This window comes from Protomyctophum bolini (assembly GCF_963924005.1).
Source record: "Protomyctophum bolini genome assembly, chromosome: 17".
NCBI lineage: Eukaryota > Metazoa > Chordata > Actinopteri > Myctophiformes > Myctophidae > Protomyctophum > Protomyctophum bolini.
Window position 1 is genome coordinate 12534861 of NC_137878.1, and position 18449 is coordinate 12553309.

Consider the following 18449-nt stretch of genomic DNA (forward strand, 5'->3'; position numbering starts at 1 on the left):
GACAAATGCACTTCTTTTTCTTTTTTGTAATACTGATGTTTGTGCGAAACACTTTTGAAAATTGTTTGCATTGTGGGTTTGTGCTGCCCTTTTTTATGTCAATCAATCAAGTGCAGTCACCTTAATTCAAGTGGCAGATGCCAAAAATTGTTTATTTTGGCACCCCTGATATACATATACAGTACACACATTGATTTATACAGCACTTACATTGTTGTGGCTGTAAGCAGAAGCCTTGTACCAATATTTCAACCTTGTATGATTTTACGCAATTAATTAATGCTCTACTTCCACGCAAGAGTGTGACACAAAGCTTTTAAAAGTAGCAGATCTACAAGCTGAGCGTGTTGGTCTGCTATACTGTATATTGTCAATGTTTTACATACATTTTGAAAGGTAAAGTGGTCCAGTGTTTCCGGTGGCTTTTATAAATATTGAACCAATTGAATGGTTTAAAGTAGCATTTTCTCACTCACACTGTGTGTCATTGGTGGACTGTTGAGTCGTGGACAGTTGATGTTCCAAGCTATTAGAAAGCGTGCTCGCCGTGCTGCAAAAGAAATAATATGTTTTTGCCTTAATAAAAATAAGAATTAAAAAGTTTGAAATTTGGTTTATAATGACCAAACCTGCCTGCCGATGCATTTCACTGATAGGCAGCTTTCCGAACTGTCCACACAGCTCTCTGAGAAACAGAGCGAGTTGACAATAATGGTGCCAGATAATAATAATGAGCATGAGTGCAGACCAATTATATAAAGGATAAATGGGCGAAGGGGTTAGGGCTCTTTTAACAATTAGATCTATACATTAGAATTGGTTATTTTTTTAAAGTAACAATTCTGGACAAACAAGGTTCCACCTGACAGCCGCAATGTGTGCATGCAGACTGACTACTGTGTACAGTGTACGTATGTTGTTTACAGTGGTGGAAAGTAACTAAGTACATTTACTTAAGTACTGTACTTATACAGTAACTACAATTTTGAGGCATTTGTACTTTACTTGAGTATTTCCAATTTCCAATACTCCACTTCAGTTAGGCTACTTTGATCATTATACCAAAACATACATTAAACCCTTCAGACCTATATACAGCTGTCGTTTACAATGTGTCTCTTAATTGCAACTCCTCTCCTGTTCATTTGCAACAATGAGTTGCATTTTGGAGCATATATTAGTGATGTCCCGATACTGTATCGGTATCGGAAAAGTATCGGCCTCGTCCCTTATTTGTCATAGCGGGTCATATCGGTATCGGCGAATATGCCAGTCTAACCACCAACCCGACACAGGGGTAAGGGGTTGACACTATATGGCAGGTAAATAATATGTTGGGGCATGTGGAGTTTGCTTTCGAGTTGCCCAAACTGAAAGTTCACATATTATGAGTGAGGAGTCTATTAACACAACACGAGATCACAACACTGGTATCGGATATCGGCTAACACAGAAATTGTGATATCGGGATTGGATCGGGACAACCCCAATATATAATAGGCCATAGCCACTGCGGGCGACGCGGCTTAACAAGGTGAAGCCCTCGTTCACCATCAGATATGGTTTTATGGGCAGTAAATGTGTCAGCATAAATGGCGACTCGCCACCGCATCTCATCTCTCAGCAGTTATGTGGTACCTGAAAAGAGTTTCCAGATGTCTGTACTGTGTGTGCGTTCACACTGCTCTCGTCTAACCCATTCTGAACGGGAACCCAATTTATAGCATTATATTCTACTTTAGCTATTGAAAAATAGCAGATCTACAAGCTCAGGAGCGATGAGCTATGGGCTTGTAGATCTGCTATTTTTGAAAAATCGGGAAAATGTTTTGCAAATCTTCGAATATATATTCTTTCAGAGCGAACGTTTTTAACTCTTTGCTTCTGGGGGGGGGGGGGGGGGGGGTCCCTGGAACAACATATTTTCAGATGGGGCTCCACGGCCAATTACATATATTTTGGGGGTCCTTGACATGAAAATGTTTGAGAACGACTGACAGAAAACTGTCAGGATTTAGAAGACATTTGTAGAATCTTTTCTCAGGTCAAAATGGTCTAAATGATGCTGAGTCAGTTTATGGAGTCGCGAGGCCTCCAGCCGCAACGTTCATGGTTTCCAGACCTCACCTCATCACAGGGTTGGCAGTATTCCACGGTTTCTCAACCATTGGTCCATGGCAGTGTTAGTTTTGACAGCGAATTTTCATTTAGTTATAGTCAGTATATTTTGAATGAAATTTCATTTAGTTTTAGTCATCTGAAAAGTCAAATTTTTGTTGGCTACTAAACTATCAAATGTCGTTGATTTTGTCGACAAACTGTTGATACTTTGGCAGGCCTCTATGGCATCGTAATGGCTGATTTTAAACTTGATTGCATGCTCAGAAGGCATTGCAGCAAGACGTGTTGTGAGCTTGTACATTTGCTATTTTCAGTGCAACCAAACATAATATTATACTTACTAAAAAAGTTATCATCCGTCAGTGAAAAAGGCTAGTTTACGGAATGTACAATGGTCCATGGACCAGTAGAGCGTTGGTTCTCTGACCTTTAACTTTCAAGGACCCCCATTGCACACTCCGAGAGTCCAAATAAACCTCTGAGAAGCACTGCTGTACTCCCTGTGAATGGAGGAAGAGACAGAATGTACCAGAGTCTGACCTGCCTCAGGCACCATCCTAGCATCCTATCCTCACACATCCTAACAGTTGCAGCATTCATTTGTTAAATATTATATGGACCAAGTTCCTTTACTAAACTTTATGAAACTAAATGTTCCAAATGTATGTTCCAAACTTCATTCCTCTGTGGTACTGACTAGGAACAACAACAACAAAACTGCCAATAACGTGATATACTGCAGACTCTGTTTATATTTATTTATTCCCCCGGTGAGCGTTCCTTTTTGATAAATGACAGAGACCGACCTCTACTTACTACAAATTAATAAACAGCAAAGTGGATTACCTGCCAGCACCACTTTTATTATACATTAGCATTTAATATTTCTGAAGACGTGACAAACGTGGCCTCGACTTTACCTTTAACAGTCAAGGCTGCTAGCCATTCATCAACATTAATTACACTGCCATGCATCTCTTCTGACATATTTGGATCATAGGAGGAGTCTTTAGAGCTCTCCATCATAAATCTGCTACCTAAATCACAGACCACTATTGATTGATTTAATACTTTATTAATACGTTTGAGAACAGTAAGGAGGTATGCTGTAATAACACAACTATAAGAAAAGGATATAACACAAAATGCCTTGGGGGGAATTGTTTCCATGGTCGTGCCTCTGCATTTTATATCCCTGCTTCTGCGGGCACACTGAATGAAATACAAACTTTTCCTTTTGGGAAGTTTTCTTTATATATTTATTTTTTATTTGTATTTATTTAATCAACAACATCCCTACTATTTTGACAGGAACATTTGTAAACCCCCCCCCCCCCCCCCCCCCCCCCCCCTAAAAAACAAATAAATAATTCATAAAATAATAATAATAATAATTATCAGATCTACAAGCTCACAATGTGTTGCGAGCTTGTAGGTCAGCCATTTTTGCAACTCAGGTAAGTATACAAGAAATAGCTAAAATAGCTGATCTCATAAGCGAACAGCATCTTGCAACGGGATGCTTTATATGAGCATTTAGATGGGCTATTTTAGCTATTTATCGCATGACAAAGTATACTGTAAGGCCCAAACCGCACCAATGCAACTTTAAAGGTCCCTGCACACTGCTGCATTTTTAGGATGTTTTGCGCTTTTTTCGTCGGTTTTCCGAAAAACGCGTCCAGTCTACTCTGCAATGCCACTCCTTGCAACAGGATAATGGTTTCATGCAACTATACATGCAACAATACTTGCAACCGTTTGGTTGCAAGGAGTTGCATGGCGAAATGGCGAATCATTGGTGCGGTCTGGGCCTAAGGCTTAAGAAATATCCCTCTGTGTCCTTCACAGATCTGACCCTGTATGAGTATGAGAAAGCCACATGAAATTTTCACTGCAGTGCTGTAAATGCTGATCTTAATCGCTGGTGACATTTATGATTATTCCCTTTTCCTTTCAAAGACTCGCAGGCGGGTATTGAAGCAATACAAAATAAATCTTCAAAGCCTTTGTTAAATTCAGTGAGGAGACATCTTTAACAAGTGTGTGTGTGTGTGTGTGTGTGTGTGTGTGTGTGTGTGTGTGTGTGTGTGTGTGGTGTGCGTGCGTGCGTGCGTGCGTGCGTGTGTGTTTGTTTTTCCCTTTTCCTAACAGAATTAGATCTGAACAGATTGGATGGAGATACCGTCTGTCCGCCGATGAGAAGTGGCCAAGATGACCTTCCAGGTGATCTATCATACAGCAGGAAATACAAATAAACCATGTCGAGCACTGTTGTTGGAACAAGCCCCAAAAAACTGGTAGTGTTAATGAGTTGAACATGCAAGGACTGCAATGCTTTGAGACACCTTTTAGTTTCAAATGAGGTGATAAAAGTGTTCCACTTGCAGCATTTTTTTGTTCTAACTCAGCAATTCTTTTTAATAATCACTTCAACCTCAGAGACAATTCACCAAGAAATACAAAAAGAAAACCCCCCCAAAAAACATCTGTGTGTGTTTATAATTTGGCTTTGGGATGAATTGCATGTGTCAGAGGAAAGTTAATGAGCTTCACATGGGATTGGAGATAATTTTGTGCCGAAGTTTTCCTTTAATTGTACGCGCTTACGTACATGCTGCCAAGTTGTTCTGCACAGCACAAGATTGCTGAGACATTCAATTGAGAACCCAAGGACAAGGATAATAGTCATTAAACTACCACAGCTACTGTAACACTAAATCTGCTGCTACCGTTGTACTACCAAGCTGCTGGCGCTGCTACTAATATTACTATACTACTACTACTACTACCGTATACTGTACACAGTATATTTTAGACTGATGCTAGGTTTGCCTGTGATACTAGTTCACTGAGGCATTACACTGGCTCTCTGCATTTGATGTGTTTACCTTGATTATTGGGGTAATAACGGGTCGTTAGAGACTGCGATTTTAGTTTTTATTCTTGCATGATGGAATGACAGACGATTCGGCTGTCCAGCCTTCACACTGATGAAGGCTGGACAGCCAAAAGGTCTGTCATTCCTCGGCTGTCCAGCCTTCACACTGATGAAGGCTGGATAGCCGAAGAAACGTCTGTCATTCTATCATGCAAGAATACAAACAAAAAACGCAGTCTTGGGGCTCCATCTAGCGCCACCCCTTATCCCTTATCCCTAAACTTATTTGCCATTTTTTACTATTTTGAAAATCATTTTAAAATAGTTCAACTAGCCGATCTACATCTACACGTTGTGAGCTTGTAGATCAGCTATTTGAACAATTTTTATAGTAAAAATTGTAAAAAATGGCAAATAAGTTTAGGGATAAGGGTTAAGGGGTGGCGCTAGATATAGCCCTTGGTGTGTGCGACGCTTTACCTCTATTTCTATAATGTGATTTGAACGGGTAGCACACCATAAGTCAGAGCGCGGTGGTCACAAGAAAAGTTACCTTGGTTATTGCAAATCACTTTGCGTGTAGTACCAGTACCAGGTCTTATTACTTAACTCTTTGGACACTCAGAATAGCCAAATGGCATTGATCACGCCTCCATGTCTTAAGTTAAGTAATAAGACCTGGTACTATAAGACACGCGAAATACAGCCCTAAGTGTCTGCTAAATGCCTCATTTCTTTCTAAATTATGTTACTGCTGCTGCTACTACACTGCAACATCTGGAGCATTGCCATTTTTAAACTGCCTTAACTGTATAATAAGACACATCATCATCCTCATCAGATTCCTCTGTCCCATGCAGGTTTTGATCTCATCACCCAGTTCCAGCTCGACGTGATTGCTCTGAAAGGCGTGAGGAAGGTGGAAGGCTCCACGCCCCACCAGGTGGCATACCGACTCGACAGGGAGGCCAACTTCCAAATTCCAACCAGGTAAATACAGTAAAATAATAAAAAGGAAGAAAAAAGTGTGTTGATGCAGGTGTTGTATTATTACAGGTCCTAGACAGGTGTTGTTGCACAGTGAACAACATATAATTGGTATTGAGGAAAGCATGCCTGAACCCATTTGGCATATCTCAAAGACAACGGGTGTGTGTGTGTGTGTGTGTGTGTGTGTGTGTGTGTGTGTGTGTGTGTGTGTGTATGTGTGTGTGTGCGTTTGCGTGTGCGTGCGCGTGTGCGTCTGTGTCTGTGTCTGTGTAGAGTAAAAAATGATTTCCTTTGTGTGTGTGTGCGTTTGTGTGCGTTTGTGCAGTGCGTGCGTGCATGCGTGCAATACATACGTGTGTGGGTGCGTGCATGCGTGAGTTCGGGGGCATCTGAAAGACCCCCACGTGAAGCGATTCATATCTCCTGGCATTTCATCATGCACCCTAAGTGCTTTTCTTCTTTTTCTTCTCTTCTTTTATGAGGCAAAAAATAAATTACAGCATTAAAACAGATGGGTGCTGACAGGCGGAACTGCTTCCTGTAAGCACTTCAATTGCCTTTTGTTGTCACAGAATTGTATGTTCTGAAGCCCAATAGCAGATCAGGGTGAGTGTCTCGAGAGCCGAAGGAAAGACATTCAGCTCAAGCCTTTTCTCTGTGGTTTATTTCATTTTTGCATACCTTATATTCTATCATTTCAAGGATCCCCATAATTGCAAGAGTTACAGACATCTCAGACATACATGCATGTTTAAAGGGTCCATTCGGAATCCTCTCGAGGAACCTGTAGTGGGGGGGGGGAGAGGTTGACTGGGTTAACACAATATGCAAACCAGTCTCACAGAAATATGTAAATATGTACGGAATTGCAATTCTGTACATACAAAAAACCCAAAAATCCATACACTGAAATCCTCCCCATAGACAATGACGGAGGGGTGCCGTCTCTACCGGGCTCCAGCCACGGGATACACACCGAGCGGCCTAAGAGCCGCAAGTTGCCGTGTCGAGAGTTGCGAAGTTCGGTAGAGCCGACTCAGCCCCGTCCAAGTTGTAACCCAATATGGACAGGAATAGTAAATAATGGCAAAACTCGAACTCACCCAGCCCCGACCCAGACACGGTACAATAGCACTTCTGTACTGAACTCACCCAGCCCCGACCCAGCCACGGTGAAATAGCACTTCTGTACTGAACTCACCCAGCCCCGACCCAGCCACGGTGAAATAGCACTTCTGTACTGAACTCACCCAGCCCCGACCCAGCCACGGTGAAATAGCACTTCTGTACTGAACTCACCCAGCCCCGACCCAGCCACGGTGAAATAGCACTTCTGTACTGAACTCACCCAGCCACGGTGAAATAGCACTTCTGTACTGAACTCACCCAGCCCCGACCCAGCCACGGTGAAATAGCACTTCTGTACTGAACTCACCCAGCCTGACCCAGCCACGGTGAAATAGCACTTCTGTACTGACCTTGTAAATCGGCTATTTTCAAATAGTCGTAGCCTATTAATACTAGTCGCTTCTTTTGGTTTTTATTCCATATGACCTGGTTGCTTATTTCTCTCGCAAGGATCCGGCAACACACTGCTACAGCTGCTGCCAGACATGACCTCAGGTGCTTCTCGGTCTGTGCTGCTGTGCTCCTGCGTTGCCTCCGGCAGCCTGGCTTTTCTCAGAATAACGTTGTGTAACTCTCTGACAGCAGGTGTTGTGAATGCCAGTGCGGCCTGCACGGCTGTCACCCCGGACATGAAGTAAATACATGCTTATCCTCACATATTGATAGTGATTTGAGCACAGCTATACCATTTTATTAGTGATGCAACCACTCCCTTGAAAAACGTATTTCTTATTTCACTACACCTTTAATGTTTTTGAATGTCTACATGACGTGCCCAAAATAGGGACTGCAGTCTAGAAGTGGTTAAAAAGCTTGCCTATATACAGTATAAGGAGGATTTCTCACTCCAGGCAACGTTGGAGAGTGAGTGGTCTTCATTTGTTTTACGGGCTTACAGGAAACTCCTTGTCTTTATTGGTTCACCTTGATCCCTTTACTATAGACGGTAAAAGGCTGGCTGCACTGCAGCTCCCATTCATAAATACACCGCCTATGGAGCCTGGAGGCTTGTTAAAAACACAAAACTTCTACTCCACTACATCTCAGCTTAATACATTTGACAGCTTAATTAGTTACTAGTTATTGTTTTTGTTTTTAATCTCACTTTGTAGATTTTAATTATTATTCCAAAACATATACCCACTTCAGCCCTATACATTTTGGCCCTTGTGCAGAGCTACAAGCTCACAATGTGTCGCGATGCGACGCATTGTCAGCTTGTAGATCGGCTATTTTCAATTCATTTGAAAACTTGACATGGGACATTCTGCATAATGCATATCGAGTACTTTCTACTTTTGGTACTTTAAATACATTTGATACTTTTGTAAAGTATATTTAGAATGCTGAACTTTTACTTGTAACAGAGTATTTATATATTGGAGTATTGATACTTTTACTTAAGTAAAACATTCAGGTCGTTTTTCCGTGCAGTAATTGAAGCATTGATGAGAGCCGCTTTTTCATTTATAACACTGATATAAAAGGCTCCTCTTTGCCTCCTTTGATGCAATTATAACTTTGTTTTACTACAGTTCTCTCCTCTTTGGAAGTACAACTGATACAGATTGTTATAATGCCGCCTACTTTGGTGGAAGAAGTGCTCATATATTGTACTTAAGTAAAAGTACCAATACCACAATCATGCTGTAGAAATTATCTGTTGCATGTAAAAGTCCAGTATTCAAAATGTACTTGGGTAAAAGTATGAAAGTATTTTTTGCAGAATGTCCCGTTTCTTTTTCCAACTTTCCATTTTTAGAAAATATAAGATCTATTTTCAAATATCCCAAGTACTGTATGCATAGGGCTGAAGTAAGTTAATACATGTTCTGTCAAATCTACAAAGTAACCACTATAGTGTACTACCACTATAGTATAGTGGTTACCAGTGGTTACTATAGACAAAAGTTTTCAAAGAATTGTAGTGGAGTAAAAGTACAATATTTTCCCCAGTACCTGATTAAAACAAATGTAATTAGTTACTTTACACTACATTCATCCACTGAAGGCAGGGAGATTCTCAGATTTTTTTTTCTGAGCCATTATGCAAATAAGCCACTTGGTGAAACCACTTCATTATAAACGTGATGGGCGGTGTGTGTGAGGCCATTTGTAGATTGTAATATTCATGCTTCCAGAAATTCTCAATGAGGGAGAAAGAATTTAGATACCGTGTGCTTTGGATGTGGCAAAACAAAAACAACGTTAACACATTTAACCACTTAGAGCCTCATCACCACGCATCACATTTCGTTCAAAGGAAGTAAATTAAATTGTCTTTTTCTGGACTTTTGATATGAAAATACACAAAAATGGAAATGTTCCAATTGTTTTGGCATAGCTTGTTAGGTATGCCCATTTGAAGACCACGGATAATGCTCTGAAAATGTGAACCAATAGGATCCACCGCCTGTTTTCGAACCAGTGTTGTTTTTGGCATATGTGAATAGCCAAATGTTTTAGTGTTGGTCTAGTTTTAGTCGACTAAACATCATAAGATTTTAGTCGACTAAATCTACAGTTGATTTAGTCGACTAAAAAGTATTTTGGCTGGCCTTGATGCCGTCGTAATGTCTGTTTTTACACTTGCTGAAAATAGACCATCTACAAGCTCACAACGCTATTATAACGCTCTATACGCTTGTATAGATCGGCTATTTTCAGCATGCTACCAAGTGTCCCCTTCCTAGCATTTTATTCTAGTTTTTATTTGTTGACGAAATTGTCAATATATTTACTTTTAGTTTTAGTCATCATAGCTTCGTTTTCATTTCGTTTTCGTCAGTGAAAAAATGTAGTCGACGAACATTTTTCGTCTTAGTTTTAGTCAATGAAATCAACACCTGTAGTGAATATCCTTTGTGTGGTGGGTGCTGCTGCGACAACTGCATTTCCCTCAGGATCAATAGAGGTCTATCTATCTCGTCTGTACGTCTGTACATGGCCTGTTCCACACAGCCAGGCGTTGACATGTTGACAATGACACGGGTCACTGTTATAGCATTCCACATCCATCCTGACAGCGGTGTATCTCTGAACGTCTCGGAGACTTCCCAAAATGCACTGCTCGTTTAATGTCTGTACTTTTTTCAAATTCAAAATATAAAGTGTTAAAGGCTGGCTGCACTGCAAACGAAAAAATAGACATTCAGATACAGACGTGCTATGCCAAAGACAACGACACAGGCTACTTTTACAGCATTTACTGAACAAATATTTACAGTTAGGCGTGGAGACACTTTGTCTCTATTTGCTGCTATACTCGCTGACTGCTTTATGTATTGTATAGAGATATTCAATTTTCTTTTGGTCACTATGCCGCTGCAAACCAAAAACATATTTCTTCTTTTATTTTCTTCTTCTAACTCTATGCCTGTACACAAAGACGTAACAATAACCTATTTAGGACGGGAACACGCTTTAGCTTTTAACCAATTTAACCATGATCATTTTAAACTTTAGCTGTTAAAAAATAGCAGATCTACAAGCTCTTATAGTGCGGCACTCGGTGCATCTACATATTTTTTAAATGTGTGCAAATATTTGAATATTATATTCTTTCCCAGTGAACGCTTTTTAACTCAAATCTTTGCTTCTGGAGGGGTCTCTGGAACAACAATATTTGAAAAAGGGCGGCCAAATATATATCACTCTGGGTGTCCTTGACATGAAATAGTTTGAGAACCACTGACATAGAAACAGGTTTTTTCATGATTCAGAAGACATTGTGTAGTCCCAGCGCCTGCTCCCTCTCTCCATCTCCAGGCTGAACTTCCCCCGGGGCTTTCCAGACGAGTACTCCTTCATGTCCACCTTCCGCATGATCAAGAACACGGTCAACAAGGTGTGGAACATCTGGCAGATCGTGGACGAGGACGGACGCAAGCAGGCGGGCCTGCGGCTCAACGGCGACCAGCAGGCCCTGGAGTACTTCCTGATGGGCGCCGACGGCACCCTGCAGACCGTCACCTTCCCCGGCCTGTCGGTGCTCTTCAACACCAAGTGGCACAAGGTCAGTATAGGTGGAAAAAGTACTCCATGCGTTTTGCTTAAGTGAAAGTACCGATACTGCAATTTAGAACTACTCCGTTACATGTAAAAGTACGGAATAGAAAATGTACTTGAGTAAAAGTACAAAAGTATCGGCATCAAAATGTACTTAAAGTACTAAAAGTAAATGTACTCATATTGCAGAATGTCTCACTTCACAAGTTCAAAATGTGTACAAAGTCTATTGAAAATAGCAGATCTACAAGCTCACAATGAGTTGCGACTCATTGTCAGCTTGTAGATCGGCTATTTTCAAATGGCCAAAATGTATAGGGTTGAAGTGGTTAATGTATGTTTTCAAAATTAAAATCTCCAACAGTTTACAGAAAAGTGTACGTCGCTATGATGCAGTATATAGCTCAAATCTAGAATGACACGGATGCTTTCCGGTTTTAACGGGTTAAAATCATAATCGTAACTTTGTCGGGCACCCGCTGGCCTAGCGGGTCGAATCACGATCCCGACGACCTTTGCTACGGCGTGTCCGTCACTCCCCGTTTCTCTTCCTGTTTCCTGTCAATCTCCACAGTTACTACCCCTGAAAAATATTTCAAACAAAATACTTAAAATATAAATAAAATAAAACAACAAAACATACCAAAACAAAATGCAGCGAGAGGTCAATGTGTTTCTGCAGTTAAACCCATTTAGACCTGGGAACGATTCTACAAATGTCTTCTAAATCCTGACAGTTTTCTGAAAACCTCATGCTTCTATGTCAGTCGTTCTCAAACATTTTCATGTCAAGGACCATGGAGAGAGTCCGCCCGTCCGTCCGTGTACAGCTAATCTCCGGGACCGTTGGCCTGGTCGATGCCACACTCCCTGAATGCCAATGAACAAACCTCTGCCCCAATTTTTCCACAGCAGCCTGTTATTATAGCGCCACCATGAGGCCGATTTTTGCAAAACACATTTCCTTATATTACTCGTGTACTTATTATTTCTACAAATTCTACAAATGCCTTCTAAATCCTGACAGTTTTCTGGAAAACGCATGTTTCTATGTCAGTCGTTCTTAAAACCTTTTGTCATGTCAAGGACCCCCAAAAATATATAAAATTGGCCGCCGACCCCCATCGGAAAATGTTGTTCCAAGGACTCCCCTCAGAAGCAAAGATTTGAGTTAAAAACGTTCGCTCTGAAAGGATACATATTCAAAGATTTTGCACCACATTTTCACGATTTTTCTAAAAAATAGCAGACCTACTGTACAAGCTCGCAGCGCGGCACTCGGTGCTATGATCTTGTAGATCTGCTATTTTCCAATAGCTAAAGTATGGGTTAATGTACGTGGTAACCAGGTGATGATCGGTGTGGAGCGAGACCAGGTCACCCTCTCTGTGGACTGCCAAGCGGTGGACAAGAGACCCATCAAGGGCAAAGGGCCCGTCAACACAGAGGGAGACACCCTGGTTGGCCGACTGGACACTGACGCCGATGCCTCCGTGGTGGTGAGTGCCAAACGTAACCCTCTTTTCACTCTATACGACACATTTCTAACCAGATCGTCTACGTTGTTTCTTTTTCTTTTTATATTTTCCCCCATAATAGAGACCCAAAGCGTCCCATATCACTGCTGTCGGGCAGAACGAGGCGCTAAGTGACACGTTTTGAGCTCGTGGATCTATTACTTTTGCAATTTTTTAAATTTGAATCATGTAAGGCAAAGGTTTTGGACATATACAAGCTTGTGGATCAGCTATTTTCAGCATGCAACTAATTGTAAAATGACTTATACTGGATCTCTTGTCCACTGGTCCCTTCCTAGTTTTTATTTGTTGACGAAATTGTCAATACATTTAGACTAATAGTTTTAGTCATCATAGCTTAGTTTTCATTTAATTTCCATTACATTTTCGTCGGTGAAAACATTTTTCGTCTTAGTCTTATTAGTCGACGAAAACAACACTGCAGCAAAGTGCAAACAAACCATGGGCCAATAAGGGTTTACCCACATGCCGAGCTGTAATTCTAAAGTGCTGCTGATGCTGCTGCCACAGCAAAGCTGCTCAGCTGGATGTCACTGGGAGAAGGGGGGGGGGGGGTCACTTAATGCCAACAGAACACCTCATCCGTGCAGAACAGAACCATGCATTTACTTATCCAGCTCCATAGAGGGCATTGATTTGAATTAGTGAAAGAAAATGAAACAGTGCGAATCTGAAACGTGGGCGGGAGCGGGACATTTTCTGCTGTTGAAAATCCGTGCCTCTAATTGCTGTCTTGCAATTGCCTCTCTCTTTTTCTTCTTTCTTCAGTTTGAGCTTCAGTGGATGTTGATCCACTGTGACCCCAAGAGAGCCCAGAGGGAGAGCTGCAACGAGCTGCCTGCCACTGAGGTACAGTAAGATAAGAACAGGCCTGGTCTGGCTCCTATGGCTGAGCCATCTGCTGTGCAATGTCTCTGCAACACTGATTCACAAAGATTGGTTTTTTTCCCTTAGAGCCCCCACCACGTCGGAAAACAAAAGCTGAGAGTGCACGCACACACGCGCACATGCGCGCACATTATTTTATTGCCATGCCCGAACCAGGGATGCCATATTGAAGGTGGAGGAAAGCAGGGTTTTGACTTTGTGCAAAAATATTAAACATTTATGACAAAGTTCAAAGACATACACCATGAATCCGTTGACTCTGAAAAGATCAGAGTGGCCGCACACTCATAGCTTACATGCCAAGAACTTTATTTTAAAGACGAGAGAGACAGTTTAAAACCCAAGTTTCGACTGCCCACACCCTGAGGAAGGTAGCATGCTTTTTAAACCTGTCTCTTTGGAGTAACTAATGTGCTGCCGAGAGGGAATAGTACTGTACAGTGATCTGAAGACGGAGTTGCATTAAGTGTGACAGATATTCTACCAAGAAAGTTTCATTTAAAGCATACACAGCACTGTCAGGGTTTTTTGTTTTATTACAGTTTAGTTTATTTATTTAGGTTCAGGTCGACCCACTTTGGGGACACACGTTTTGTCACACGTCTCTGTCTATGAAAAGCCTTCGCTTTGTGATACGAGTCTCTTTGGACCAAGCGTAGAGTTTTTAATTTAATCACTTTCTGACAGTTTCTATCCAGAGAGGAAAATAAAGGAGTATTTCCTGGCCTGGTTTGCTCTGGTAGAATTCAGGCTAACATTTCTGCTTGACACCCTTTCAGAAACTCCATCTCTGAAAAGGGTACATGGTGTGCATTGTTACCTTACACTCTAGGTATATTATGTGGTACATTTGTACCTTAAACTGTGGGTACCTCAAACTCTGTATTGGAATGACAAGCATGATTATAATCAAGCATGATTATTGTGAACAGGTCCTCCTCCTCTGCTGACTCTTTGGGTGATGGTGGTGTGACTATTTTCACTAATTCCACATTTATCTTATTTCTCTTGCTTCTTCAGATGTATGCCAATGCGGAGGTATTTAATTTTCTTCTACTACTTTCTACTGTTTTGGGTTTTTTCCTCTTTTGTGGTGCAAATAATCTACTTTTGTCTACTTCCGTTGCCTCTTTGCTTTGGTTCCATATAGAACTGATATGGTGATATTCCTTTTTTTCCATATCTCATTTTGTTTATTTATTCTAACCTTCCCGCACCATCAAGCAATATGGCCAGAGACAGCTGATAACCCATTACTCAATTTGAGAGAAAATGCCAGAAATAGTCAGGGGAAAAATAGCCCAAATTAGATGGAGCTGCCTGCAGCAATTAGAGAGATGCACCTCAAGGACTTAGCGTCTTTGCTGTGTATATATGCAATGTCCTCTGCCACGTATAGATTTAATCTGTGCCTTGTGTTCATTTTTCATTTTTTTATTTAAACAACTCAAAGATTTTGCTTCAATTATGTACATAAGTAAGTAGCTGGATATGCTATCTCAATATTTTCAGAGCTCAGTCTCTCTGTTATTTTAACTTAGTTAATTTATCACGTCATAAATAAACCCTTATTTAAATCCAGTTAGATGGACAGCGTGCAGCGAATTAGCAACACAATTGTGCACTTTTTCACAAAAGCCAGATACTTTCGCATAGTTGGTAGATATTCATTTTCAGATGTGGACAGAAGTCACATTTGCACCCCTGGGGACTGTGAGAGGTCAAATCCAAGATGGCTCATCCAACACATGTTTTGGAACCAAGCTGTGCAGAAAAGCATTTAAGGTTTAATTCCCAACTAAATTGGGGGTCCCCATTCATTGCGTGATACTTTTGAGATTACCACCGGTATTCGAGAAAATGTTTTTAGATCACAGACAATGTACTCATTGACCAAAAAGAAGCAATCAGTGGAAATTTGCATACAGGACGCCTGGTATTTTCTCTGTGATGAATTGAGTTATTTAGCTTGTCACATCTGACAAGCTAAATAACTCAATTCAGTTTGTCCTTGTGACAGGCATGGCGCGCTTGTGTATTGTGACAGACAGGCATCACTCAAGAGTACAAGGTCGAGACTGTATAGCTGCTTGATTCAACTGTAGAGAAACGGAATGCCACCGTCAGACTGAAAAGCCAAATGTCTGTAGTGTTATTGGCAATTACTCCCCCTCCTATCATCCAGAGTCTGAGTGCTCTTGGATGTCCAGTATCCCCACTAGAACCTTTCTCCATTGAATTGTTCTTAATTAGGCTGTGGGGGGAATTCTGTTTTTCAGCTATACCCAAATGAGTGCTGCCAACAGAGTAACACAGAGATGGAGGGGAGCAGTTAGGGATTATGTGTCTTGCTCATAGGGACGGACACATTGCAACCCATTACTAAAGAGCCCGCGAGATGAGAAGCCTTGTGTTGGTAGTTTGCCTGCCCTGGAATGACAAGAGTATAAACTTCAGTCAAAGGGCTCTGTGCAGCTTAGATTAAAGTGCAAGGCAATTTGGATTTGACCTCTCACAGTCCTCAGAGGTCAAAGGTGACTTCTCTCCACATCAGAAAATAAACATGATGACATACGCTAACTATGCTGAAAGTTTCATACTGCACGTTTTTTGCAAATAAAAAAGATACAGGCTAGGGCAGAGACATAATTTATAACTAATATTCAAACATGAGAATAGACAATTAATAATGTAAAATCTGCACTTGGGTCGACCGGGATTACCATAATGTTTGCACTGCATAGATACTGTACTGTAGGTATATCAGTGTACAATCTATCAAGTAATATAGTCATATGGGTAATATGATGTGAGGCTGACACTAATGGGTAAATGTCCTTCCAGCTGAGCAGAGACAGTGTGTGTCAAAAAAACAACAAGTGATGTGTCATGTGTTATTATTACACAATTAGCTGGGCTCTCGGTGATTACTCGGTGTTGTAATGTATTCATTGTACATTCATTTTCATGTGCAGTCTGTGCTGTACAGGAGAACTAAACAATAAAACTAAAACAAAGTTGGGTACAATCAAAACAATTAATGATAATGGAGTACAGCGCTTTTCCAAACAAGGTTACAAATTGCTTTAAACAGAACAAAGTAAAAGAGCAGCATGATAACTATAAGAATTCAAACAGCAAATTAAATGGAATGGGTATAAAATCATTCAAATGAGGACAACAGAGAATAAACACAATTATAACACAATCTAACTGGCAAATAGGCAAAGCCATTAAAACAAAAGTCCTTTAACATAAAAGTATGTTTTCAAAAGTGATTTAAAAAGAAGACACTGGTTGCCTCAGGTCCTCAGCTGTGTTGTTTTCGTCGACTAAAAACTAAGACGAAAAATGTTTGTCGACTCCCTTTTTCCACTGACGAAGACTAAATGGAAACTAAATAAAAACTAAGCTATGGTGACTAAAACTATGACCAAATGTACTGACAATTTTGTCAACAAATAAAAACTAAACTAAAATGTTATGAAGGGACTCGTGGACAAGAGATCCAGAATAAGTCATTTTACACTTTGTTGCATGCTGAAAATAGCAGATCTACAAGCTCACAACGCGTTGCAGCGCGACGCGTTGTGAGCTTGTAGATCGGCTATTTTCAGCATGTGTAAAAACGACATTACGTGATTACGACGGCATCAAGGCCCGCCAAAATAAAATTTAGTCGACTAAAACAACTGTAGATTTAGTCGACTAAAATCTTATGACATTTAGTTGAGTAAAACTACAACACTAGTAAAACACAAAGACATTCCTGGTGACTAAAATGTGACTAAAATGTGACTCAAAAAAGTTTCATTCCAAAGACTTCCAAAGAATAGCCCTATCTATAGATTACAGCAAGACCTGTAAGAATCATTGACCTTTTTTTTCCTGCGTCCAGCATTCTGATTGGTTGTCTCCTCTCTCAGCCAGAGAAGTCCATTCAAGGACCCCCGGGTACCCCCGGTGCAGAGGGCCCCCGAGGGCCCCAAGGAGAAGATGGCAGAGACGGGAGGGACGTAAGTGTGTTTCTCTGTGATTAAAAGAAAATGTCGTACAGGAATACGTACATCAGCCCCTGACGCTGGCGCCAAAATGACGTAGACACCGGAAATGTACCCGGAATGTATATTGTTTATGCATTATAACATTAATGAATACAGTTTCTTGCAAAACATCCCTCAGGCAGCAGGAACCTGCAGCATTCCTTGTTGAGTGGTACTTCCATTATAGACAAACACTGTAATGACCGTGGATCTCCCAGAGGTGTCGCCAAACACACCGACAAGATGACCTTAACCACCGTACTTGTTTGACTGGAGTCCCGCACAGCTCTAGACTAGACTATTAGGCCCCTCCAGTTTTTGCTGTACACCGGATATTATTCACACTTAACAGCACTTCTAGAAGTTCACAACCTGTGAGCTTATAGATCTGCTATTTTATTTTAAGTTAGAATCTGCTTGTCTGAACTTCATTGACACCAAGTGGTCTGTGCTTTTCTCTAGGGTCTTGCAGGGACACCTGGCAGTTCTGGAACAACCGTAAGTATATCAACAATGCCATTAAGCTGTGAAACATGCAATTACCGGTACATAATTCACTCTGTGATTCTGTAGGTATAGCATGAGCTATGAGGTTGTTGTGTATGTTAATTGCAGAGATTCGTTTTGGCAATGTAAATTGATTTGAATAAATTTCCAACATTTATTTGTTTATTTATTATTTCAATGCCACCAGTTTGATACAGTATATGTATTAGTATGCAGACCCCCATTTGATAGGACTATCCATCCATAGGACGTCAACCATACCGTAAAATCCTCAGTGTTTAACTCTGAGAGTTAATGAAATGTACGGTATACGTTTGGTTCCTAACTATATCAATTATTTAGCTG

General features: G+C 40.9%; 1 protein-coding gene across 2 annotated transcripts in view; it reads left to right on the forward strand.

Moving 5' to 3' along the window:
- The window catches only part of col9a1c (collagen, type IX, alpha 1c), a 51336-nt gene that overhangs the window by 6949 nt on the left and 25938 nt on the right, over positions 1 to 18449 (forward strand). Inside the window, exons 3-10 of one of the 2 annotated variants that reach the window (XM_080787493.1) lie at positions 4276 to 4347; positions 5863 to 5992; positions 10889 to 11135; positions 12478 to 12627; positions 13435 to 13515; positions 14575 to 14592; positions 17481 to 17570; positions 18060 to 18095. In XM_080787493.1, coding sequence (XP_080643619.1) covers positions 4276 to 4347; positions 5863 to 5992; positions 10889 to 11135; positions 12478 to 12627; positions 13435 to 13515; positions 14575 to 14592; positions 17481 to 17570; positions 18060 to 18095 — 824 coding nt within the window. The remainder of the gene's footprint in view (positions 1 to 4275; positions 4348 to 5862; positions 5993 to 10888; positions 11136 to 12477; positions 12628 to 13434; positions 13516 to 14574; positions 14593 to 17480; positions 17571 to 18059; positions 18096 to 18449) is intronic. The other variant, XM_080787494.1, reaches the window with a different exon arrangement.